Below are 20,282 nucleotides of genomic sequence, written 5' to 3'. Positions count from 1 at the left end.
CTGGTTTTGAAGCTGTAGATGAAGTTTAATTAAACAAGAATGTTTAATACATCATTGAAAGAAAGGAGTTAGGTTGTTAGTTGCCTTGCATTTGGAAAGAGAGAATGGCCCATCACTAATCCATTTGTCATATTAAGATGCATGTTAAAGTGAGGCCTCTGTTCACCACACATGCATCCCACATGCAGCATGGCAGGAGCTGGAAGTAAAAATAAAATCAATCAAATTGCCTATGTTAATGCAGCTATCAATAATAACACTATGCTTAAAAAATGAAAAATCTAGAGGAAAAAAAAGATGCTAAACCAAACTGGATACAGCTTTGGGCCCCTGGGAACTTCTGAGATAGTCTAAGAGAAGCTTTGAAATGGCTTTGACATTGTTAAAATGATGGTTTCATTGAGCAGAATTTTCAACTGAGGAGTTTCCCATATTTCACTGTGTTTTGTATATTCTCTGGAATAAAAGGGAAGAAACCGAATTAGCTGGATGAAGCACACTGGTCGTCCTAAATCCTTGCTCTCTCAGTTAACAACATGTAATAACTCCTTGGACTGAGTGGAGCTTTTATGTTCAGACCTAACATTCTGTCCCTGAAGCACACAGACACCAGTTCCCGCCGCTCTCCAGAGCTGGCCCTCTCCCGCAGGAGAACCTCCCTGTCCGCAGTTCACAGACTTTACATTCCTGCCTTTGCTCATGGACTTTGCCATGCCTGGAAGTTTCTTCTCTCTTCTCAAAGAACAGCCTCCATTTCATTCTGAACTGAAATTTTTAAGACAGATGTGTCATGCATACAATAGAAATTTTTAGTTTTCAAAATGTCTTTTTCAGGCTCATTGCCTGTTAAATTTCAACAGTTAATTATAGTCACAGTCACATTGTTGTTTTCTTGTTTTCTGAGTATTATTTTCCCAATTGAATTACAACATCTTGAAAATACATACATTGTAATTTTTTTCCCTATTGTACTACATAGGACTCATCCTATGTTTTCCAAAATACTAACTAAGCTGAAAACATTCAATATTCTAAATAAGTGTAGCAAAATTTGCTGCTTTTGATCTTCTGAATGAACACTTTGAGTCTATCCTGGTGGTTTGAGTTTGAATATATCCTGATAGTATGCCAAGGTGATATTTCAGGGTTCTTTTTTTTTTCCGCTATTGTCTCTTAGAGAGACCAGTGGCTACAAAAATACAGCGAGAAGTGAAAGGACTCCACTTGTGAAGGAATAGGACACCCACCGTTATGGTTTGGATATAAAGTAGGGTGTTAGTGCAGAAATATTCAGACGTATAATGATTGGGTTGTGAGAGCTGTAACCTAATTAGTCCATCCTAGTGGGTAGGTGGGGTGGACTGGAGGGGGTGAGTCACTGGGGGCATGCCCTGGAAGGGTGCATCTTCCCTGTGGCCCCGCCCCACTGCCTGACCCAGCGGTGAGCTGAGCACCTTTCCTCCACTGGGTCCTTCCCCCATGATGGTCCGCCCCACCTTGGGCCCAGAGCAATGGAGTCGGCTGGCTGTGAGTGGAGACCTCTGAAACCATGAACTCCAAGTAAACGTTTTCTCTTCTAAGTTGTTCTTGTCAAGTATTTTGATCACAGCGATGAAAAAACTAACTAGAACACTTACCCACTAAAATTTTGTCTTTTTTCCCTCTTTTTTTCCCCAAGATGAGCTCAACTGAAGTCTATAACTTTAGTGAACCAACTTAAAAAACTAAATGCTTTAAATGAAAATTGATAGCAAGTGACATAAATGTGAAGCAAATTTCAGCATGGGGGCAATTTTCAAAGATCACATTTTAAGGAGCAACTAAATTGCAATTGCTCAGTGCATATAAATGGGAGTGTTTCCATAGAGCCAATTTAAGCAGCTTCAGTAATTGGAAAGAAAGAATTATTTCTCATTCAGTCCCCTGTCTAATTGAACCTTAAATTTTAAAAATTAAGTCAAACACATAGGTAAAACTAACAGTGTAGGTTTTGATTTTCTTTTTTTAAAAATGGGAAAACATTCTCAATTCACTAAGTGGTTAGCAGTCTTAGTAAAACCAGCAGAATGGAAGAAATCCCAGGGACTGAAGGGTTAGCTGAATACATTTTCATCTTAATATCTCATAAACTCTCAACCTGCCCTTGCTTCTGGAATACCCTGGAGGAGGCTCACCTCAGTGTTTCTGAGGCTCTCTCAAGAAGTTCAGAACCCTGGGTCAGCCATGGATTTGACCTTCTCGGTAGTAATTGACCTTTGTGGATTAGGCAACCATGATTCTTTTCCTTTTCACTGTCAAGACTCCAAATCTGATTATAGGACCCAATATTTCAACTTGAACAATTAGAATCCTGGGACTAAGAAGCCACCAAGAGAAGCAGATAGTCTAGGGCCAAGACACCCTCTCTTGTGCCTGGGACCACAGTCTTTCCATATAATGCCATGGCCTCTGCTCCTCATTGCCTCTGTGCACTTCAGAGCTCCTGAGTTTACAAGTCTTTCTACTATAAACTCCAGGTAGCAATTCTGAACCCCCAGTTTGAGTCCCTAGGAGGAGTCTGGTTCACTCTTCTTGGGCTGGTTGTCTATCTTTGATCAAATTAGTTAAGGGGTGGCATGAAAGTCCTATTGTGCAAATCTCTGATGCCTTACCCTAACCTAGAGAAGTACAAGTCAAGAAGTAATGGTAGCAGTTTCCAATTATAATTGTTTTTCTTCCTTTCTTCTTTTGCCTTTACTCTTATCTCCTAGGGTCAGAACATCTGGACCCAAGTTAATGTTAGTGGTTTATCTAATATTTTAAAAGCATCCCCTGAATATCAGTAATTAAAACCTTCATGCTTTCTGAATTTCTTCTCTGAGCTGTCCATGATTTTATCCAAGCTACAATTTGTTTAGATTCCTTTAAATTCTGCGATTACTCAGGATTTGATGCTTGGGACAAGTGTATTAAGGAATGGAATGACATGCAAAATGGCAACATGTGTGTGTTGGGTTGGGGAAAGCAGAAGAGAGAAAGAAAAGTCATTATATATTAAGAGGCAGAGAAGTAGACTTAAATCTTTCCATAGATGGACAGGGATGCTGTCCTCCACTTAGGTCCTCACCTCAGGCATTAGGATTGAAGGTCCAGATAAATCACTAGGACTTGCATGGAGACTGGTATGTGCTAGCCAGGGAAACTTGAAGGCAATGAGAACATTGGGACCATCGTGGAGTTTGATGGGAGATCAGGGCCTGAGGATACCAGCACTTAGGTGCTTTTAAAATGGTCCCCAGAATATCAAAGCAATTGAGTTATTTGAACTGAGTCCAGTTGGTTATTGGTGGGTAATTTGCCAATTCTCACCAGTTAGTTACTATTTCAGCTAAGCAGAGAGAACAAAATGAAGGAAGTGTGAAATTTTAAAGGCAGATGTGTCTTATATACGGTAGAAATTCTTAGTTTTCAAATTCTGAAATGGCACGATTACCAGGTGAGACTAGCAGGGAGTCTTCATGCTCTTGAATGCTTGAGTTATTCAACTTGACAAACTCTTTTTTTTTTAATTTTTAAAAAATTTTTTATTTTTGACAAACTCTTGAATTTAACATTTCAAACTTTTCAAGGGTCTGATAACAGTTAATCCAATATTTATGAAGCACCTACTGCTTTTTTCTGAGTTGTCACTGGAGACCTTTTTTTTTTTAAACCCATGATCATAAACTTGGCAAATATGTGGAGATTTATTTTTATAAACCATTTGAGTGTAGAGTCATGAAATAATATTTCTAATGGTTCAAGTATCTAAAATTGTATATGCTGTTCTTTGAAGATAATGTCAACTTATCTTGATCACAAGATCTTAATTTTATACCTTATTTTAATAATAATAAGAAAGGATCACATTCATACAGTTTTGAAAACCCTTCAATACTTACTTTTTCTCTGGTGTTTTTAAGGAACGACGGAAATTTGGTCCCTTAGGATGGAACATCCCTTATGAATTCAATTCTGCCGACTTCTCAGCCAGTATTCAGTTTATTCAGAATCACCTTGATGAATGCGATATTAAAAAAGTGAGTGAAACTTTTCTTTGTTCTATTTTTTCCATTTTTTAAATTTGTCTTAATTAGTTACGCATGACAGTACAATGATCTTGACATATCATACATTTGAATCAGATGGGATATAATTTCTCATTTTTCTGAGTGTACAGGTTGCAGAATTACATTGGTTCTATTTTTTTTGTTTGTTTTATTGCAGCTTGTGATATGGAGTGAGCCTGCTGAGGCTCCCCCACACCCTTTCCAGGGGCCTGGTAACTCTGATCAGCTGTGTGCTGGTCCAGCCTCTCCCGTTTCCTCCATAACACACTCACATCTGAAGCTGCCCATGGCTGCCTCCAGGCACCACAGGGCAATGCTAGAGGAGGCCTGCCTTCAGTCAAACTTGCCTTCTCTGTCCTGACTGCATCTCCTTAAAAGAGAAGATGTTATCTGCCAGTCCACCAGCAACTTTTCTTTTTCACCTTAAGTCACTTATTAGTTTTGGATATTTTTTAGTTGTTGACGGACCTTTATTTTATTTATTTTATATGTGGTGCTGAGAATCAAACCCGTGCCTCACACATGCTAGGGAAGCACTCTACCACTGAGCCACAACCCCAACCTGAAGTCTAATGTTAGCTTTCGCATATAAATAGCCTTGATTCTGAATGGTGGTCACTAGGCTGGGGTGTGTGGGTCAGTGGTAGGGCCCTTGGTTTCAGCCCCAGCACAGGAAAAAAAAAATGTCTAACAGTGGTCACTGCTGAAAATCCTGTGGCAGGTCTGGGGGTTGTAGCTCAGTTGATAGAGCACTTAACCCGTGGGTTCAGTTCTTGGCACCATATAAGAATAAATAAATAAAATAAAGGTCCACCTACAACTAAAAAAATTTTTTTTAACAAAATTGTATGGCACTTTGTAGTTTTCAAAGTACTCCTGTGCAAAGCCTCATTTTTGTCTTTGCCCTCTGAGACTTTACTGAGAGGCCGGTTTTACTGATGAGGACCAGAAAAGACAGACAGGAGACGTCCTCACGCTCACAGAGAAGGAAAACCCAGTTGTCCCATCACCCATGTTCTAAAGGGTTAGAGATCTGGTTCTTCCAGATCTTGGGCAAGTGAATGAGCCTCAGAGCCTGTGTCCCCATTTATAAAGTGGCCGTGGATTCTGTGAGGAGCAAGTGGGTTGGTATTTGTGAATGCATAGTGTATGTATAAATGCCACTTTTCCCGTCTGTCCGGCCTTCCTTTCCACAGTAGGCCTTCAAGGTAAATACAGTGACAGGATTGTGCTAGGGAGCGTGATGAATGTTTACCTGGACAGGAGGGATCGCTAGAACCAAACCATCAAAGGGATAGTAAATTAAGAGTACGGCAGTTTGATGAAAAATTGTTATTGTATGGGTTCAGATTCTGTGGCTATTTATCATGTTAGTATAAACAATAGTTACCTGGAATTAGTTGCTTTGAAAGGCAACTGAACTGAAAAATCAAATTTTAACCAAGAATAAAAATAAGTAAGAATCACACACCCTCACTTCTCCTACCCCAAATGTATGGAGAATCTTTTTTTATTTTTTTGTAACAAAATAAAATAACTGTTACTATCTAAAATATATTGCCAGGATGAGATTGCTATCAAAATTAATGAACACTTAGATGTAGTTTTAGCTCACAGATTGAGACGGCAAAAGATTGCATTGTAGAAAAACCTTGTGAATAAATACTTTTCTAGTTGTTCTCCTACTGATTCCAGAAAATATATTACTAGGAGAGCACATTAAAGAGTTGATTACTTGATTTTCCTCCTTTCTTCACTAAACACTACTTTTTCCCTCTGTAACAGCTTGGCATGACTGTAATGAGTGTTAGAGGTGATTACATCCACAGAGTGAAAAATAGTCTTTTTTTTTTCTATTTTAAATAATCCATGGGCAACACATCCACTGGTGTTTTGTATTGTAGATTTCTCTTTGGAGATCAAACTATAGTGGTTCCAGCCATGTGATAGAGGTATTAATATAAGATAATGAATAATTCTAAAACACATCATTTTAAATACAATCTAGCTAGCACTCCCTTTCCCAGACCTTTCTTATAGAGAAAAACCTGAATTATTTGTTTAGATTGAGAGTGAATAATCCTTTTTTTATTTCTGATAAAGGGTGTGTCGTGGAGTACAGTTCGGTACATGATTGGAGAAGTACAATATGGAGGCAGAGTGACAGATGATTTTGATAAACGTCTGCTTAATTGCTTCGCTAGAGTAAGTCAATTCATGGGAAGGAAAGCATGGAGACAGTTTCATTGTATTTTCTTTTTAAACAAGCCTACTTTTTATTTGTGATGGGTATGCCAAACTTAAGAGGGGAACAGTATAAAGAGAAGTTGCTAAAAGCAAATTAGCCAAGAAGTACACCTGCCACACACATCCCCATCCTTACCTACAAAGTAGCAATCTACCTGCGGTCTGAGCAGAGCAGTGACCAGTTCTCATGGGTCTTGGAACCCTTTCTTGTATGGGTGAACTGTCCATGCCCAGGCCTCCCTCTACCCATCCGTCCTCCACATTCTCCATTTCCTGGTGCCTCACCTGGGAGGAAACACTGGCCCTCATTTCTGTATCTCTTCCTCTAAGAGCAAGATTCATGGTGACTTCAAGCCCAAAAAATAATGGATAAGGGAGTCACCATAATTTATTTTTTTTTAATTTCTTCTGTTAAATTGGATGATTGAAAATGGATGAAGTATTCAATTCTTTTATAATTTTTCATTTTTTTTTTACCCAGTGAAATCCACATATAGCATATTGGTAAACGTTTTCTAGAGAAAAATATTACCTGACAATTATGGTTTTCACATCAAGGTTAAATATTTATAACTAATACCTACCAACCTCAAACTCTTCTTAAAGTGTTCTACATGTTAAAGAAGCAATAAACATTACTTAAATGAAAAAAAGATCAGATATAGGGGTATTTATGATTGTTAAGTTCTTTATGTTAGGACCTATGTTGTTAATTCTCTGTTTCTGTAATTTTATTTTCTTACTTTCCCTTTTTTAAAACAAAATTAAAACTAAACAACCAGGTACAAGCTACAAGTTTCTGGGATATTTTGGTAAACTGGAGGTTGACCAAAAATCCGATTTTTTTTTTGTACCCTTAACATGTCTTTGCATGCTTTCTCGTAAGACAAAGGTGGGAAATACCAAGTTTTATAAAGGACGAGGAAAGGTGGATGCCTTTGTGCTCAAAGATCCAATTGTACAACCCTCCTGAGATACCTGCTGAAGTCAAGTATCCCAGGTAGATATATCCCAGAACATTTCAAGGGAAAGTCCCCAAACAGGCATGTACAAAGTATGTGTTGATGGCAACACTGGGAAAGGAGCTGACGGCAGCCATCATTGGGTGGATTCCCTGGAAACAGATCCTAACTCGGAGATTTGCATTTGGGTGCCCCCTCCACCCTTCTCCCAGGGGACCCTTCTGCCAGGGCAGTTCCTGGGGACTGACAGTAGCTAATACTCTAGACAGCTGGGGAGAGTGAGTGCCTGGGTCCTGAAGGAGGATCAGGTGGTGTATCTCAGTGTCCACCTCAGAAGCCGAAGAATCCTGAGAAAATAAGATGGAGTGGTTGGGTACGAGAGAGTGCTGTGCTCACCCTTCTGGGGTGCCTGCTGGTGTGCGCTCAACCACATTAGCTGTGTGAAATGATAGCTTTCTGAACCAGAATCTTACCCTTCAGGATATGTCCCAGAGAAATTCTCACCATGAACAAAGATAGCAAGTTTGTGGTCTCAGGAAGCTGAAGGAAACACGCATCTGTATGTATCACAGGGAAAGAGACAAGTTAACTGTAGGTGCTTATGGCGGTAGCCGAAGCAGCACTGGGGAGAGATGATCTATGCGATGTCCTGCACGGATCTTTAAACAGTGTTGATTGCAGCTGGAAAAAATAAGATGCGATCCATAAAGTAACCTGAGTATATTGTACAAGGATAAATACATATTTAAGGACATTAGCAAGTCCCTTTAAATAGATGCCCTCAGAAGGAAGGAGACTGTATGTGGATATCAGAGCTGAATGGGGAAAACTAAAATAAAGGGACATGACATTTTTCCATAGAGATGGAATGTAGAAATTGACAGTGGAGAAATGTAACAGTGGTCCACTTTGTGCTTTAATTATAGCCCTTGCTGCTCCACCACTGCAACTTATTTTTTTAAAAGGGGGCAGGGGCCATGAAAATAATAATATGATAACTAGGGAACATGAGAAAGGTTCAAAAAAAGTCTTAGTAGTATACTTGGGCAGAATAATTATAAAAATTATAAGAGTATCTAAAATTGGAGTTTCAGCAGTAAAGATTCTGAGAAGTGTGAGTGTATAAAAATTTTAAATTTTTCTTTCTTTCTTTCTCTCTCTTTCTATTATTATTATTATTATTATTATTATTATTATTATTATGTGTGTGTGTGTGTGTGTGTGTGTGGTTCTTAGAATGGAACCTAGGGCTACCACTGGGCTACATCCCCAGCCCTTCTTAAGAATTTTAAAATTTTGAGACAGGATCTCGCTAAGTCACCCAAGTACCCTTGAACTTGAAATCCTCCTGCCTTTGTCTCCTGAATAGCTGGAATTACAGATGTGCATCACCATGTCCACCTTATTTTTTTCTTTTTAATTAGCATATAACAACTGTACGTCTCCATGGGGTACAGTTTGATGTTTCAGACATTATATTTTTGAAATTAGGGTCTTGAGCATGTCCAGCTTCAGGATATATTTCACGGAGCCGACCAGCAGAGTGCTGATGGAATCTAGTGTGTGGGGAGAGCAGTGGTGTGAGTCAAGGATCACTACTAGTTTTGACCTGATCAACTGGGGAGGGTGGAATGATTTCCAGAGGAGCAGAAGGGCTGCAGAGGAATGAGTTTTATTTGCTAAGACTGGAAGTTGGGAGTTCTATTTGGATCATGTAACATTTGAGTATCAACTACACATCCCCAAAACATAAAATATATATTTAAAGAATACATTCAAATAATTTAACACAAATCAGAAAGGTGCATAAAGCATAAGCATGCAGCTTAATATACCCTTTAACTCTGAACCTTCCAACTTGTATCTTCCATTTCTACCTGGGCTGTTTGGGTTCCACCTAATTTTATTTAAATATATATATATATTTGTAGTTGGACATGATACATTTTATTTATTTATTTATTTTTATGTGGTGCTGAGGATCAAACCCAGCGCCTCACACGTGCTAGGCAAGTGCTCTACCATGGAGCCCCAGCCCCAGCCCCTGGGTACCACCTTATTTTTATCTCCCACCTCTATTGCTCATTATGATAATTTTTATAAGCAGAGCCTGTTTAGATTTAGAGATACGTATGCAGGTTGTTTTGCATGACACCTTCACGTTCCCCTCCTCCCTTCCTGGCAGGAGAGACTCCCATTCCTCTTGGTGGGGAAGAGCATGGGTGGCTGCAGGAACCTCTGGAGTCAGTGTGGGGAGATGAGGCCATTTTCTACTGGCTGCATCTGAGAGAAATAAGAAGCAAAGTCATTGGCTGAGGAGTGGGGAGAGGCGAGTTTGGGATGTTTGAAGAGAGTGGATAAAGTATAGCTTTCTGAGAGAGTAGGATAGGGAATCTATGACTCTGATAGCTGTTTTCGGTCTTCCCCACTAGAATGTAAGCCCCTTAAAAGGAACCGAGTCTTCCTGGTCTCTGTACCCCTCTCCCTAGTTCTGAGAACTCACTCACGCATGTGTGTTGCTGATGAGCATCATATAATCTCAATACCCTGAGGATTTTCTGTCACTTAAAACAGTTGAATTTCTACTGACACCAGCACAAGGTGTGCATGTGTGTTTTTACCACACTTAACGTATCACATTTTTAAATTTTTATTTTATTTTTTGGTACCCAGAGGCACTTAGCCACTGACCCACATTTCAGCCCTTTTTATGTTTGATTGTTTGTCCTAAAATTTTAAGGCAGGATCTTGCTAAGTTGCTTAGGGCCTCACTAAGTTGCTGTGGCTGACTTTGAACCCACGACCCTCCTGCCTCAGCCTCTTGAGCTGCTGGGATTACAAGCATGTATCACCATGCCCAGCTCAACTTTTTAAAAAAGCATGTTATGAACTCTTTTTCTAAAAACTCAAGTTCCAGAAAAGTCCTGATTAGCCAACTACCTCTGTAAGTTTGTCTTTGTTTTATTGAAGTTGTGTCACCCAGAGGTGTGCGGGACACAGTGGTTGGCTGTCAAGGAGGCAGCATGTGGAAGAGCCCTCTGCTCTCCACCTGGTGATCTGGGGCAGTCAAGAGCTGCTGTGTTAATGTGTCCCTTCAAGGTCAATGGTTGAGTCAGGAGTTCGGAAAGGAGAGGAGGGAGCTCTGCTCGCTGCTCTGGAGCCTGCTCCACCTGCAGATCTCAAGCTGGCCAAGTCCCCCTCTCTGTCCCTAGCCTTCTGAATTTGCTCTTCCCTTCTCCATAGCCCAACATTTGACATTTGGGGCAACTGAGTGAGACCTCATCCCCCTCCCAGAGGCCCAAGATTCTGCATCCCCAGGGCCCAGGCTGGCCTGGGGGAAGCACACATGGGATGTGTCTTGGTCATGGGCATGCAGACTCCCTGGTCTAGAGCTCAGGGTGCCTTCTCCTGTCCTGGCTGCTCCCAAGGAACAGCAGCTGCCTCCCCACCGGGTTAGATCCTCTCTACACCATCAGATCCTGGTTTCTGTGACCTGGGTCCTCAGCAATTCCTACCCTAAATGAAAAGTTCATCTCACTACCATTCTATCCTTTCTCTCCTGAGGAGCTTCCCTGGCTCCTTCTGTCCCCTCCCTCAAGCCCTTTGGTGGCTACAGTTCTCTGTCCATGACTGGCCCACTCTCTTATTCCCCCTGCACCTGCTCTTCACCCATCACCCCCAACCTCCTGCCTCACTGTCCTTCACCTTCCTCGTGCCTCTGTCTAGATTTGACTTATTCTAGATGACTCCCCCCACCCATAAGCAGAGGGCTGAGGCTGGGTCTCTGGCTCTCAGGGCTTGAAGTTCCCACATGAACTTGGCAGCAGAATCCTCTTGAGCAGGCTGTAGAATAGCATCAGAGAGCCCCTGTCCTGCCTTCCTCTGTCTTAGCCGTCCCCAGCCTCACTCTTGCCATCTATTCTGCTGGCCAATCCACACTGCAGCCACTTTCCCCTGCTGTGGGATCCCGAGTTACTATGGGAAGTGGTTCAATTATAAATCAGTGCTTCCAGGTCAGATCCCCGCCCCTGTGACTTTCATTTTGGAAAGTCACCCCAAAAAAAAGTCATCTGACAGAGTCATCTTACAGAGTATCTCTTCAAAACCTAGCAGGAGACAAAGACTGAGCAAATTATGATAAGGCATAATGGATCCCACTATTTTGTATAATTATAATGTGCCAATAAAAAAATTAAAACTACAGTTAAAAACAACAACAACAACTAACAGCGGCAGAACTTTTTCATGTTCTCATTCAAGGATGGCTGCTGTCATCTTTCCATTGCTGTAGCAAATACTTGTGCTAATCAACCTATAAGAAAAAAAGGTTTATTTTGGCTGACAGCTCTTGGGGTGTCGTCCATGGTCACTTGGCCCCGTTGCTCTGGGCCTGTGGTGAGTGGAGCAGCAGGTCATGGTGGACAGTGTGTGGTGGAGTGAGGATGCTTACCTCATGGCCAGGATGTGAGGGAGGAGGAGGAAGGGGCAGGGTCCCACTTTCTTCTTCAAGGGCACATCCCCAAGTGACCAGAGGGCTTTCCACTAGGCCTCTTCTCTTAAAGATCCTGTCACAGCCTACATCTGCCACAAATTGTAGAATCTGCTTTTTAGAGTCTCCCAAAGTAATTCCAAGTAGATTTCATATTCTGTATTTTTGTCCATACCCGCAAAGAGCCTCCACATTTGGTGAAACCTGGCCCTGTGTGAATTGGATCCAGCCCTTTGTGTGTGTTAATAAAGTAATCATAAACCAGGAAGAAGCTTCATTTTACTTTTTTAGGTACTTGCCATCTGACAACACAGAATCCATTGTGGTCATTTGTTTTCTGTGCGCTGAGGCCTTTGCCTCCCTGGGGTGTCTTCCTGCAATTTAAGCTATCCACATCACGAAAAATCTAATCTTTCTCAATAATGACTGTGCTCAGCTCTGTGCCCTTTAATGACTTTCAATTGCTCCCCGGTTCTTAAATAAGCACCAGTCATCGCCCTGGTATCCACAGTCATCCATAAAATGACCTCACCTCCTCTACTTTCCTGGCCTGTCTCTTACAACGACATTATGTTTACCCCAACTTCATTACACCCGCCAACCTCTACATCCTCACCTTTCTGGCTTCAGTCATTCTGGGCCTTTGCTTGTGTGGCCTCCCCACCTCCAAGTCCTCCTGTCAAAAATTCTCTCCTTCAAGGCTGTTCTCCAAAATCACCTCCTTACCTGACATCCACCTAGCCATTCTTGCTTCCAGCTCAAAGCCTCTCTAGTACTTTGCTTATTTGTATTTCCTTCTGGCTCTTACTTTAGTACACTTTGTATTATGGTTCTTCCATAATTGGCTTATCCCTCTACTAGGTCACCGGCTCCTTGAATGAAAGGACTGTGAGTTTTTCATCTCTGCATTCTGTTCTGGTTCTAAGCTCGGGGGCCTTGTGCCCAGGAGTTGAATAGAGTAGAATGGAAGCAAATAAAGCCACAGAGAACCAATACACAGGGTATTTCAGAGCAGTGTCTGGATCTAAAAAGAACTGAAAGGAGCCTGTGGAGGAAAGGTCCTAGAGGAAGTGTCCCTGCCTGGAGTAAGGCACAGACCTCATCTCCTTCCCGTCAGTCCTTGGAGTGAACAGACCCTGTGCCTACATTTCCACGCCTGTCTTTCCCTTCTTTCTCTCCCTGCCAGATGCTAGAGTTATTGCCTCAAAACCAGCTCATAGGCATTCAACATCACCCCCTGCCCTTCAAAATAAGTCTATTCACACCGAGTGTGTATTTGTTCTCGCACTGTTTTGTTACAGATAATCCATCAATTCACATGGAATGAGAAAAGGATGTGATAACGCACTGCTTCTGATGGACAGGGACCTAACTTAATTAACAAAGGAAGCTACTGGGCTCAGGGTGGGGGTAGATGCTTATAAGGCTTTCTGGCTTTGTGCCAGTGCTCAGTGTCATTGAGAGTGACACCTTACACGTGCACAAGCCCCTAGCGTAGGCCCTGCATGGTGGGAGTGGTGCTCAAGACAATGAAAACACCCTCCTGGATGGCTAATGCCTCCTGGGGCTCTGCAGTGTGTCCCCTTCTCTGCCAGAGTGGAGCTGAGGGTTCTCTAATTGCTCCAGTAAAGACCTGTGGGCATGGCTCCCAGCCCTGATGGGTCCTGATCCTCTTTACTGTGCACATCTCTTCTTTGGTGCTGAACAGAAGCCTCCCTGAGTTGTTTTTTTGTTCTGACCTCTCACTTTTCTTCATGGATGTGCTAATTATTCTATCAGTAGTTTTGTGAAGATGCTTTCAAAACCAATATTAAAAAAACCTATTAAAATGGAAATAAGGCGACCCTTCCTCCTCGATAGTGGCAGTTTTCATTTAGACTCTCATCAATTTTCTTTCTTTTATTTTCTCTCCCTCCTCCAGGTCTGGTTCAGTGAGAAGATGTTTGAACCATCATTCTGTTTTTATACTGGTTATAAAATCCCCGTGTGCAAAACCTTGGACCAGTATTTTGAATTCATCCAGTCGCTGCCATCCCTAGATAACCCTGAAGTTTTTGGGCTTCACCCTAATGCTGATATCACGTAAGTTCTTGGCATTTTTTTAATTTGAAGGGGTCATTTGTAACTCAGCCTGGCAAAGTCTGTGCATTTCATTTTCTCTCTTAATCTCTCTCCTTTCCCCTCTTTTTATTTTACTGTGAAAAATATTGTCGCCTCCTGTCTCCCAATTACAACTTTGTCACATCTTGGCCTGCTCTCCTCTCACTAAATCCTGGTGCCCCAGTGTTTGTGACAACCTTAAAGCTCTAATTTATGCATTGACTATTTCTCCTCTGTCATGTCATAAAGCCAGTTGGTGTTGTGGGTATTGATGCTCTCCACTGATAGGACAGTCCTCTCCAAGCTCCTTATCGCTTTCTCCAAAAATCCATTAAAATACGATGCTCATAAATAGGGTCTAAAAGGGCCGGAAGCGTAGATGAAGGATGAAGACTTGCCTGACCTTCTCTTTGTTGGACCCTCTCCCCTTACTTGCTCACCTGCGTCCTTCCATCATGGACTTCCCAGGGTGGCATATGACTGAGCACAGGAGCACAGGCCACCTCCTCCCATGGAGACAGAAGAAATGCTTCCCAGACCCAAGCCCCTTCTCTGACCCACCATTTAGATGAGTTCTCACCCTTCTTGAGAGTTCTCTACCCTGAACTATACCACCTGGCTCCATGGGGTGGTCACAGGAAGTCCCAGTTGAGCTGTTCCTTTGCACAGGCATTGAGTCTGTGGCCCACCTGTGAAAGGTTCAAGTCCGTGTGTCAGCATGGTGTGCCTCTCTCGGTCCCTCACCGACCATTGTCATTTTAATAACCGCAATCGGGCGTGGGTGCCCCCCATCTTCTGCTTCTCTACACTTGATAGGTCTCAAGAGTCCCGGTTTGCTGTCAATTGATTGTCCTCTCACCTCCAGACACCTGCCTCACCCTTTGCACAATGTATGCCCTGGTGGCCTCTTTATGCCACATCGATTCCACCCTCTCCATATCCTTTAATCTCACCCACGATGCTTTTCATCTTCAAGATGCAGACGTGACTGGGCCCCATGAACAGCTAATGACACTTTGTTCAGATCCTAAGACAGAAGATGACAGCTCTTTGGTGGCAGCTGTAGCTGTTTGAAGGGGATGTATTAAGTTACCTGGGAATGGAAGAGAAGTCAAGAAATAAAAGGGATTCTTCAGGGATTGGCTTGAGCATAAATTTATACATGAAAGAGGGAGCACAGATTTTGCTTTAGCTGAGAATTTTAAAATGTGAGTCAGGCCACATTGCTGTTCTGCTCAGAGCCCTCCTGAGGTCCTGTGCCACGTTTGCACTTCCTGGAACATCTTACCCTACCCCGCCCCATATCTTTGTGGCTGACCTTTCACATCTTCCGTCGTCCTTATTTAAATGTCACCTTTTGCTACCCATTCCCCAGTCCCCGCCCCACATCCTATCCTCCTGCCCTGCTATTTTCTACAGTATTCTTCACCAACGACACACTCTGTATTTTAATTACTTATTTGCTATCGTCTATCAGCCACCACTAAAGCATAAATTCCACTGCATCTGGAACCTTTGTCCATTTTCACCTCTGAATCTCCACCTCTATGACAGTGCCTCATGCTCAGGATGCATTTGTGGACTGACTCAGTGATACTTCATTTCTTTAGGCTGTGATCTGACCAGTGGGGGTAGTCTATAGAATGATCTCATGATTTCATACAAGCGGGCCAAAAAAAAAAAAAAAAAAAAACAGCTGACAAGTCTCTAAACACTTATCAACCTGTAATTGAAAATGTCCACTTCTGAGGGCTCTGGATCCAATTCCCTTGGCAAGAGCCTGGGGAGTCCTGGAAGCTGGTTCCTAGAGAATGTGACCTGTAGAGCCCTGCAGATCCTCCCAAAGAGCAGGTGAGACAAAGTGGAAGTCATCTCACCCCAACTTAGAGGGATGGTGTTCCTCTGCCATAAACACCGTAGTAAGCTTTGATCACCAGCTCTCAGTGCAGGTTAACTAGAGCCAGAAAAAGTCCAGAGAAACACGGCAACAGAGTAAATGGGACTAAAGATAAAGGTAGAGTCAGCCCTTGGCTTTCTATTGTGAACTATTACAAGCCCTCCGAAAAGCATATACCCTCCCAGAGGCTCACCAATTAACTTTTTATTGCATTTCCTAGTTCTCTTTCTATATTTATAACTCTGTATTTTGCATCTCTAAAGCTACATGCACATATAACCATACCTGTTTCTTTCTGTATGAGTGTGCAACGTGCGTCTGTTTGTGGGCCCTCTTGGCCGACAGACAGGAAGTAATTACATGTTTTGTAAAATGTCATGAGCTAATACTAATAATCTCACTTGCAGGATTCCGGCCTTCTCCCTGCCACCTTGCCATCTCCTTTCTCCCTCAATGAGTTTTCTCCTTTGCTTGGAATCAATACACTAATACCAAGCCCCACAAGAGACCTGCTAACTGGAGGTCAAGATTTCTTGGCTGTTTTTTTTTTGTTTGTTTTGTTTTTGTTTTATTTTGTCCTCAGAATATATCCCACCGAGGGTATGCAGATTGTTTTTATCTGAGTGGTTATAACATCAATTGATATAAAGTTACTGCACTTTTTACGTGTTACATTTTAGTTTCCCCTGTTTGTTGTTGTTCGAGTATGTAAAACATACACATTGTTCAGATGTCACAGTAGATAATAAGGTGTTCTTAGAGAAGTCTCACCCCTTTCAGCCCATTTCCTTCCTCCTTTATGGGTAAGCAAGCTTGTTAGTTTCTGTTTTATCTTTCCTGTGTTTCTCTTTGCATGTACATAACATTTACACACCTTATTATCCTCTCATTTTTAAATGAAGTTGCCAAAGTTTGAGTGTTGCCTTTTTCACTCCACAAGGGTTCATAGATGTCTCCCTCATTATTTTTTACAGCTGCATGCTACTCATAGTTATGCATATCTTAGTTTATTCAACCACTCTCTTGTAGTTTGCTATCTTGAATAGTTCCTCAGTTAACAACCTCTGCTTGAGGTTTCTTATATTGTTGGAGATGCATGTTCGAGGTAAATCACCGTGGATAGGATGCAGGATCAAGGTGTGGGGATTATTGTCAGGGTCCCTCACCTGTTTTGCACTTTTACAGGTATGTGAGTACCTGTTTCTTCAGAATCTCATCAATAGAGTGTTGGTCAAGCATTTGAATTTTCACCAATGACAGTGAGAAATGGCATCTCAGCATAATTTTAAGTTACTTTCTCTTATTTTGAGTTGAATGGAGAAAAAGTTCAAATACTTTAAAGTTATTTGTATATAGCCCATTTTTCTCAAATAGAGGTTTTTCTTTCTTTTTGATTTTTTTTTTTTTTTTTTAGTACCAGGGATTGAACCCAAGGGTATTCAACATTGAGCCACATCTCCAGCCTGTTTTTTTGTTTGTTTTGAGACAGGGTCTTGCTAAATTGCTTAAATCCTCACTAAGTTGCTGAGGCTGACTTTGAACTCTTGATCCTCCTGCTTCAGTCTCCCAAACCACTGGGATTATAGGAGTTCACTTTTATACCCCGCCGGGTTCATTCAGTTCTTAGTCATGATTTCATCACTTATTTTCTCTTTTTTGTTCTTCCTTGTCTATTTTTCTACACATTTCTGAGATGTCTATTAGAGTTCATTATTCTAGCCTTCATGTCTTTCAACCTTTCTTTCAAATTTTTCATCTGTTTTCTCCAATTGGCTCATCCTACCTGAGCCCCAGCCCCAGTCTTCCCTTTGATTTTTAAGACTGACTTATATTATTAGGGATATCAGCCCTTTATTTGTGATGTGCACTGTAAATATTTTTTTCTCAGGTTGTTATTAGATTTTGACTTTGTGACGTTTTCCCATTGGCCCAATAGAGCTGTTATTATCATTTTGTTGTACTTCTATTTTTACATATTCAAATTTATGAATCCTGTTGTCATTGTCATCATTGCTAGATCTGGGCTGTGAGTCAGAGGCCTTTTTCCCACATCAGGTTATAAAGGAATAATTTGTGTTTTCTTTCAGTATGCGTTCATTTTTTTATATTTATTTGGAAGTTGTTATGTCCTAAGTATGGATGAAATTTCCTCTTTTTCTGGGTAGCAATCTGTCACCCATCGTCAGTGATTTGAGAAGCTTCCTTTAATGAAGACAGAATTTCCACAGGTACATAGGTCTTTTTTTGCTACACAGCAGTCTATTTAAAATTGAAACTCCACAATATGTTTTGCTCTCTGGTAGGGCTAAGTCCCCTTGTTGCTCTTTCTTCCCCCTGGGCTTTTCCTAGCTATTATTGCATGTTTATTTTTATCACAAATGAACATTGAATTTCCTTGAATGCCTTTCAGCATCTCGGGAGATAGTTACATGATTTATTCCCAAATATCTAAAACTTTGGTGAAAATATGAACAGATTTCCTAATTTAAATTATCTATGCATTCCTGAAATTAATGCGACTTGGTCCTGATGTATTATTCATTTAGTGTGGTGATGGACTTTATGAACAATTCATTGAGGACTTTTACATTGATATTCATAAATAAGATTGTTCTAGAGTTTTATGTGCTCTTTGTCAGATTTAATTGTTAGTCAAGATTAGATTTGCTTTATAAAAATGTTGGGACTTTCCTGAGCTCTGAAATAATGTATGTAGGTAGCATTGGGAGCTTGAACTTTGGGTAGAACTCTATGAAATCATCTGGGCCCAATGCTTTTTGGTGGTACTAGTTCTTTGATATCCTTCGTATTCTTCTGTTGCTACAGCAGTCAACTTCTTTTTTTAAATATTTTTTTAGTTGTAGATGGACACAGTATCTTTATTTTATTTACTTATTTTTTTATGTGGCACTGAGGATCGAACCCAGTGCCTCACACATGCAAGGCAAGCACTCTACCATTGAGCCACAACCCCAGCCTAGCAGTCAACTTTTGTAAATAATATTCTTTTTTAAAAAGGTAAAATTATCTGGTTCATCTATTTTTATCATTATTTCATTTTTGTTTTGGGTACAGGAGACAGAATCCAGGGGCGCTTTAACCACTGAGCCACATCCCCAGCCCTTTTTGTTTATTTATTTTTTTAATTTTGAGACAGGATCTCTCTAAGTTGTTTTGGGTTGTGCTAAATCGTTGAGGCTGGCTTTGAACTTGCAATCCTCCTGCTGTGGCCCCCTCGGTTGCTGGGATTACAGGTGCATGCCCCCAGCTCGTCTGTGTTTTCATATTTATTTGCACAGGGTTACAGAAAGTTATCTTCAATCAACTTGAATGAGCTGGACTCAGTACAGAGTCTGCAACATGAAGCTGCCTTTTCCTTATGCCATATTGAGTCCAACTCATTCAGTAAACCTGTTACAGAAGCAAGTGTGGAGTTATCTAGCTCTGTATTATGACAGACTGAAGCCACTCGAGTCCTTCTCCATGAAGAATGTGCTGGCTCTCTCTTAGTATAACCTAGCATAGCCGTGTTCAGCCATGTGCTGTCGGGTGCCAGTGTACCCCAGAGAAACAGGAACTGGGAACTTTGCACTCACACCCCACACCAGACGCCTGGGGCTCTTCTTAAAAATTGTGTTCTCCCCTTGCCTAGCTCCGTGGGTCCTCCACTGTCAGGGGCAAAAGCACTTTGTAGCAAAGGAAGAAAATATGTTGCAAAATGGAAAAGGTCAGGAGGCACAGCATCCATAGGTCACTCTCAGTGCATTGTCCCGGAAGCAGGTACTGTCCATGCCTTAAGTCTCCTCTCTCTATCTACTGCCGCTTCTCCACTGGGTCGTTTCCACCTTCTTTCCTGAATGGAGCTCATCAGCTTCAATACCATTTATTTATCTGGGTACTGGGGGTGGAACCTAGGGGCACTTTACCACCGAGCTTCATCCCCAGTCCTTTTTGTTCTTGTTGTTGCTACTTTTTTATTTCCGAGGGCCTCTCACTAAATTGCTAAGAGCCTCGCTAAGTCACTGAGACCAGCCTCGAACTTGCAATTCTCCCGCCTCTGCCTCCTAAATTGCTGGGATTATAGATGTGCACCACTCAGTGGCCTTTAAAATACCTGTATGTCAATGGGTGTTGTCCAGACCTCTCCTCTGTCTCCACAGTCACTTACAGGAGTTCTATGTGGTGTCCACTTGGATGGCTTTCAGGCAGCTCAACCTTTAAAAGCCCCAGACTAGACCTGCGATTCCCCTGCTTCTTCTCTGTCTCAGTAGTTTCCACAGCACTTAGAATAAAATGCAAGCTCTCTGCCGTCACTGACAAGGCCCTTCTCTGCGACCTCATTTCGCGCATGCTTGGTGTTGTTTCCTAGACCATCTCAGAGACTCCTGGATAACCCATGTGGGTGAGGATGCAGGTCTAGATCGGGGTGGAGCAAAGCCACAGGACACATCTTAAAAGGGAACTGACAGGATTCAGTGACTACAGAGAAGTGGCTGTGA

At 41.7% G+C, this 20,282-nt stretch overlaps 1 protein-coding gene across 1 annotated transcript in view; it reads left to right on the top strand.

Moving 5' to 3' along the window:
• The window catches only part of Dnah8 (dynein axonemal heavy chain 8), a 295,657-nt gene that overhangs the window by 241,638 nt on the left and 33,737 nt on the right, over positions 1–20,282 (top strand). Inside the window, exons 85-87 of the mRNA XM_046450645.2 lie at positions 3,942–4,058; positions 6,192–6,293; positions 13,708–13,868. Coding sequence (XP_046306601.2) covers positions 3,942–4,058; positions 6,192–6,293; positions 13,708–13,868 — 380 coding nt within the window. The remainder of the gene's footprint in view (positions 1–3,941; positions 4,059–6,191; positions 6,294–13,707; positions 13,869–20,282) is intronic.

Source organism: Marmota monax, unplaced genomic scaffold (assembly GCF_021218885.2).
Source record: "Marmota monax isolate L192 unplaced genomic scaffold, Marmota_monax_Labrador192_F-V1.1 WCK01_AAM20220418_F8-fsc00127, whole genome shotgun sequence".
In the NCBI taxonomy this organism is placed as follows: Eukaryota; Metazoa; Chordata; class Mammalia; order Rodentia; family Sciuridae; genus Marmota; species Marmota monax.
This window is presented reverse-complemented; position numbering and strand designations above follow the sequence as displayed.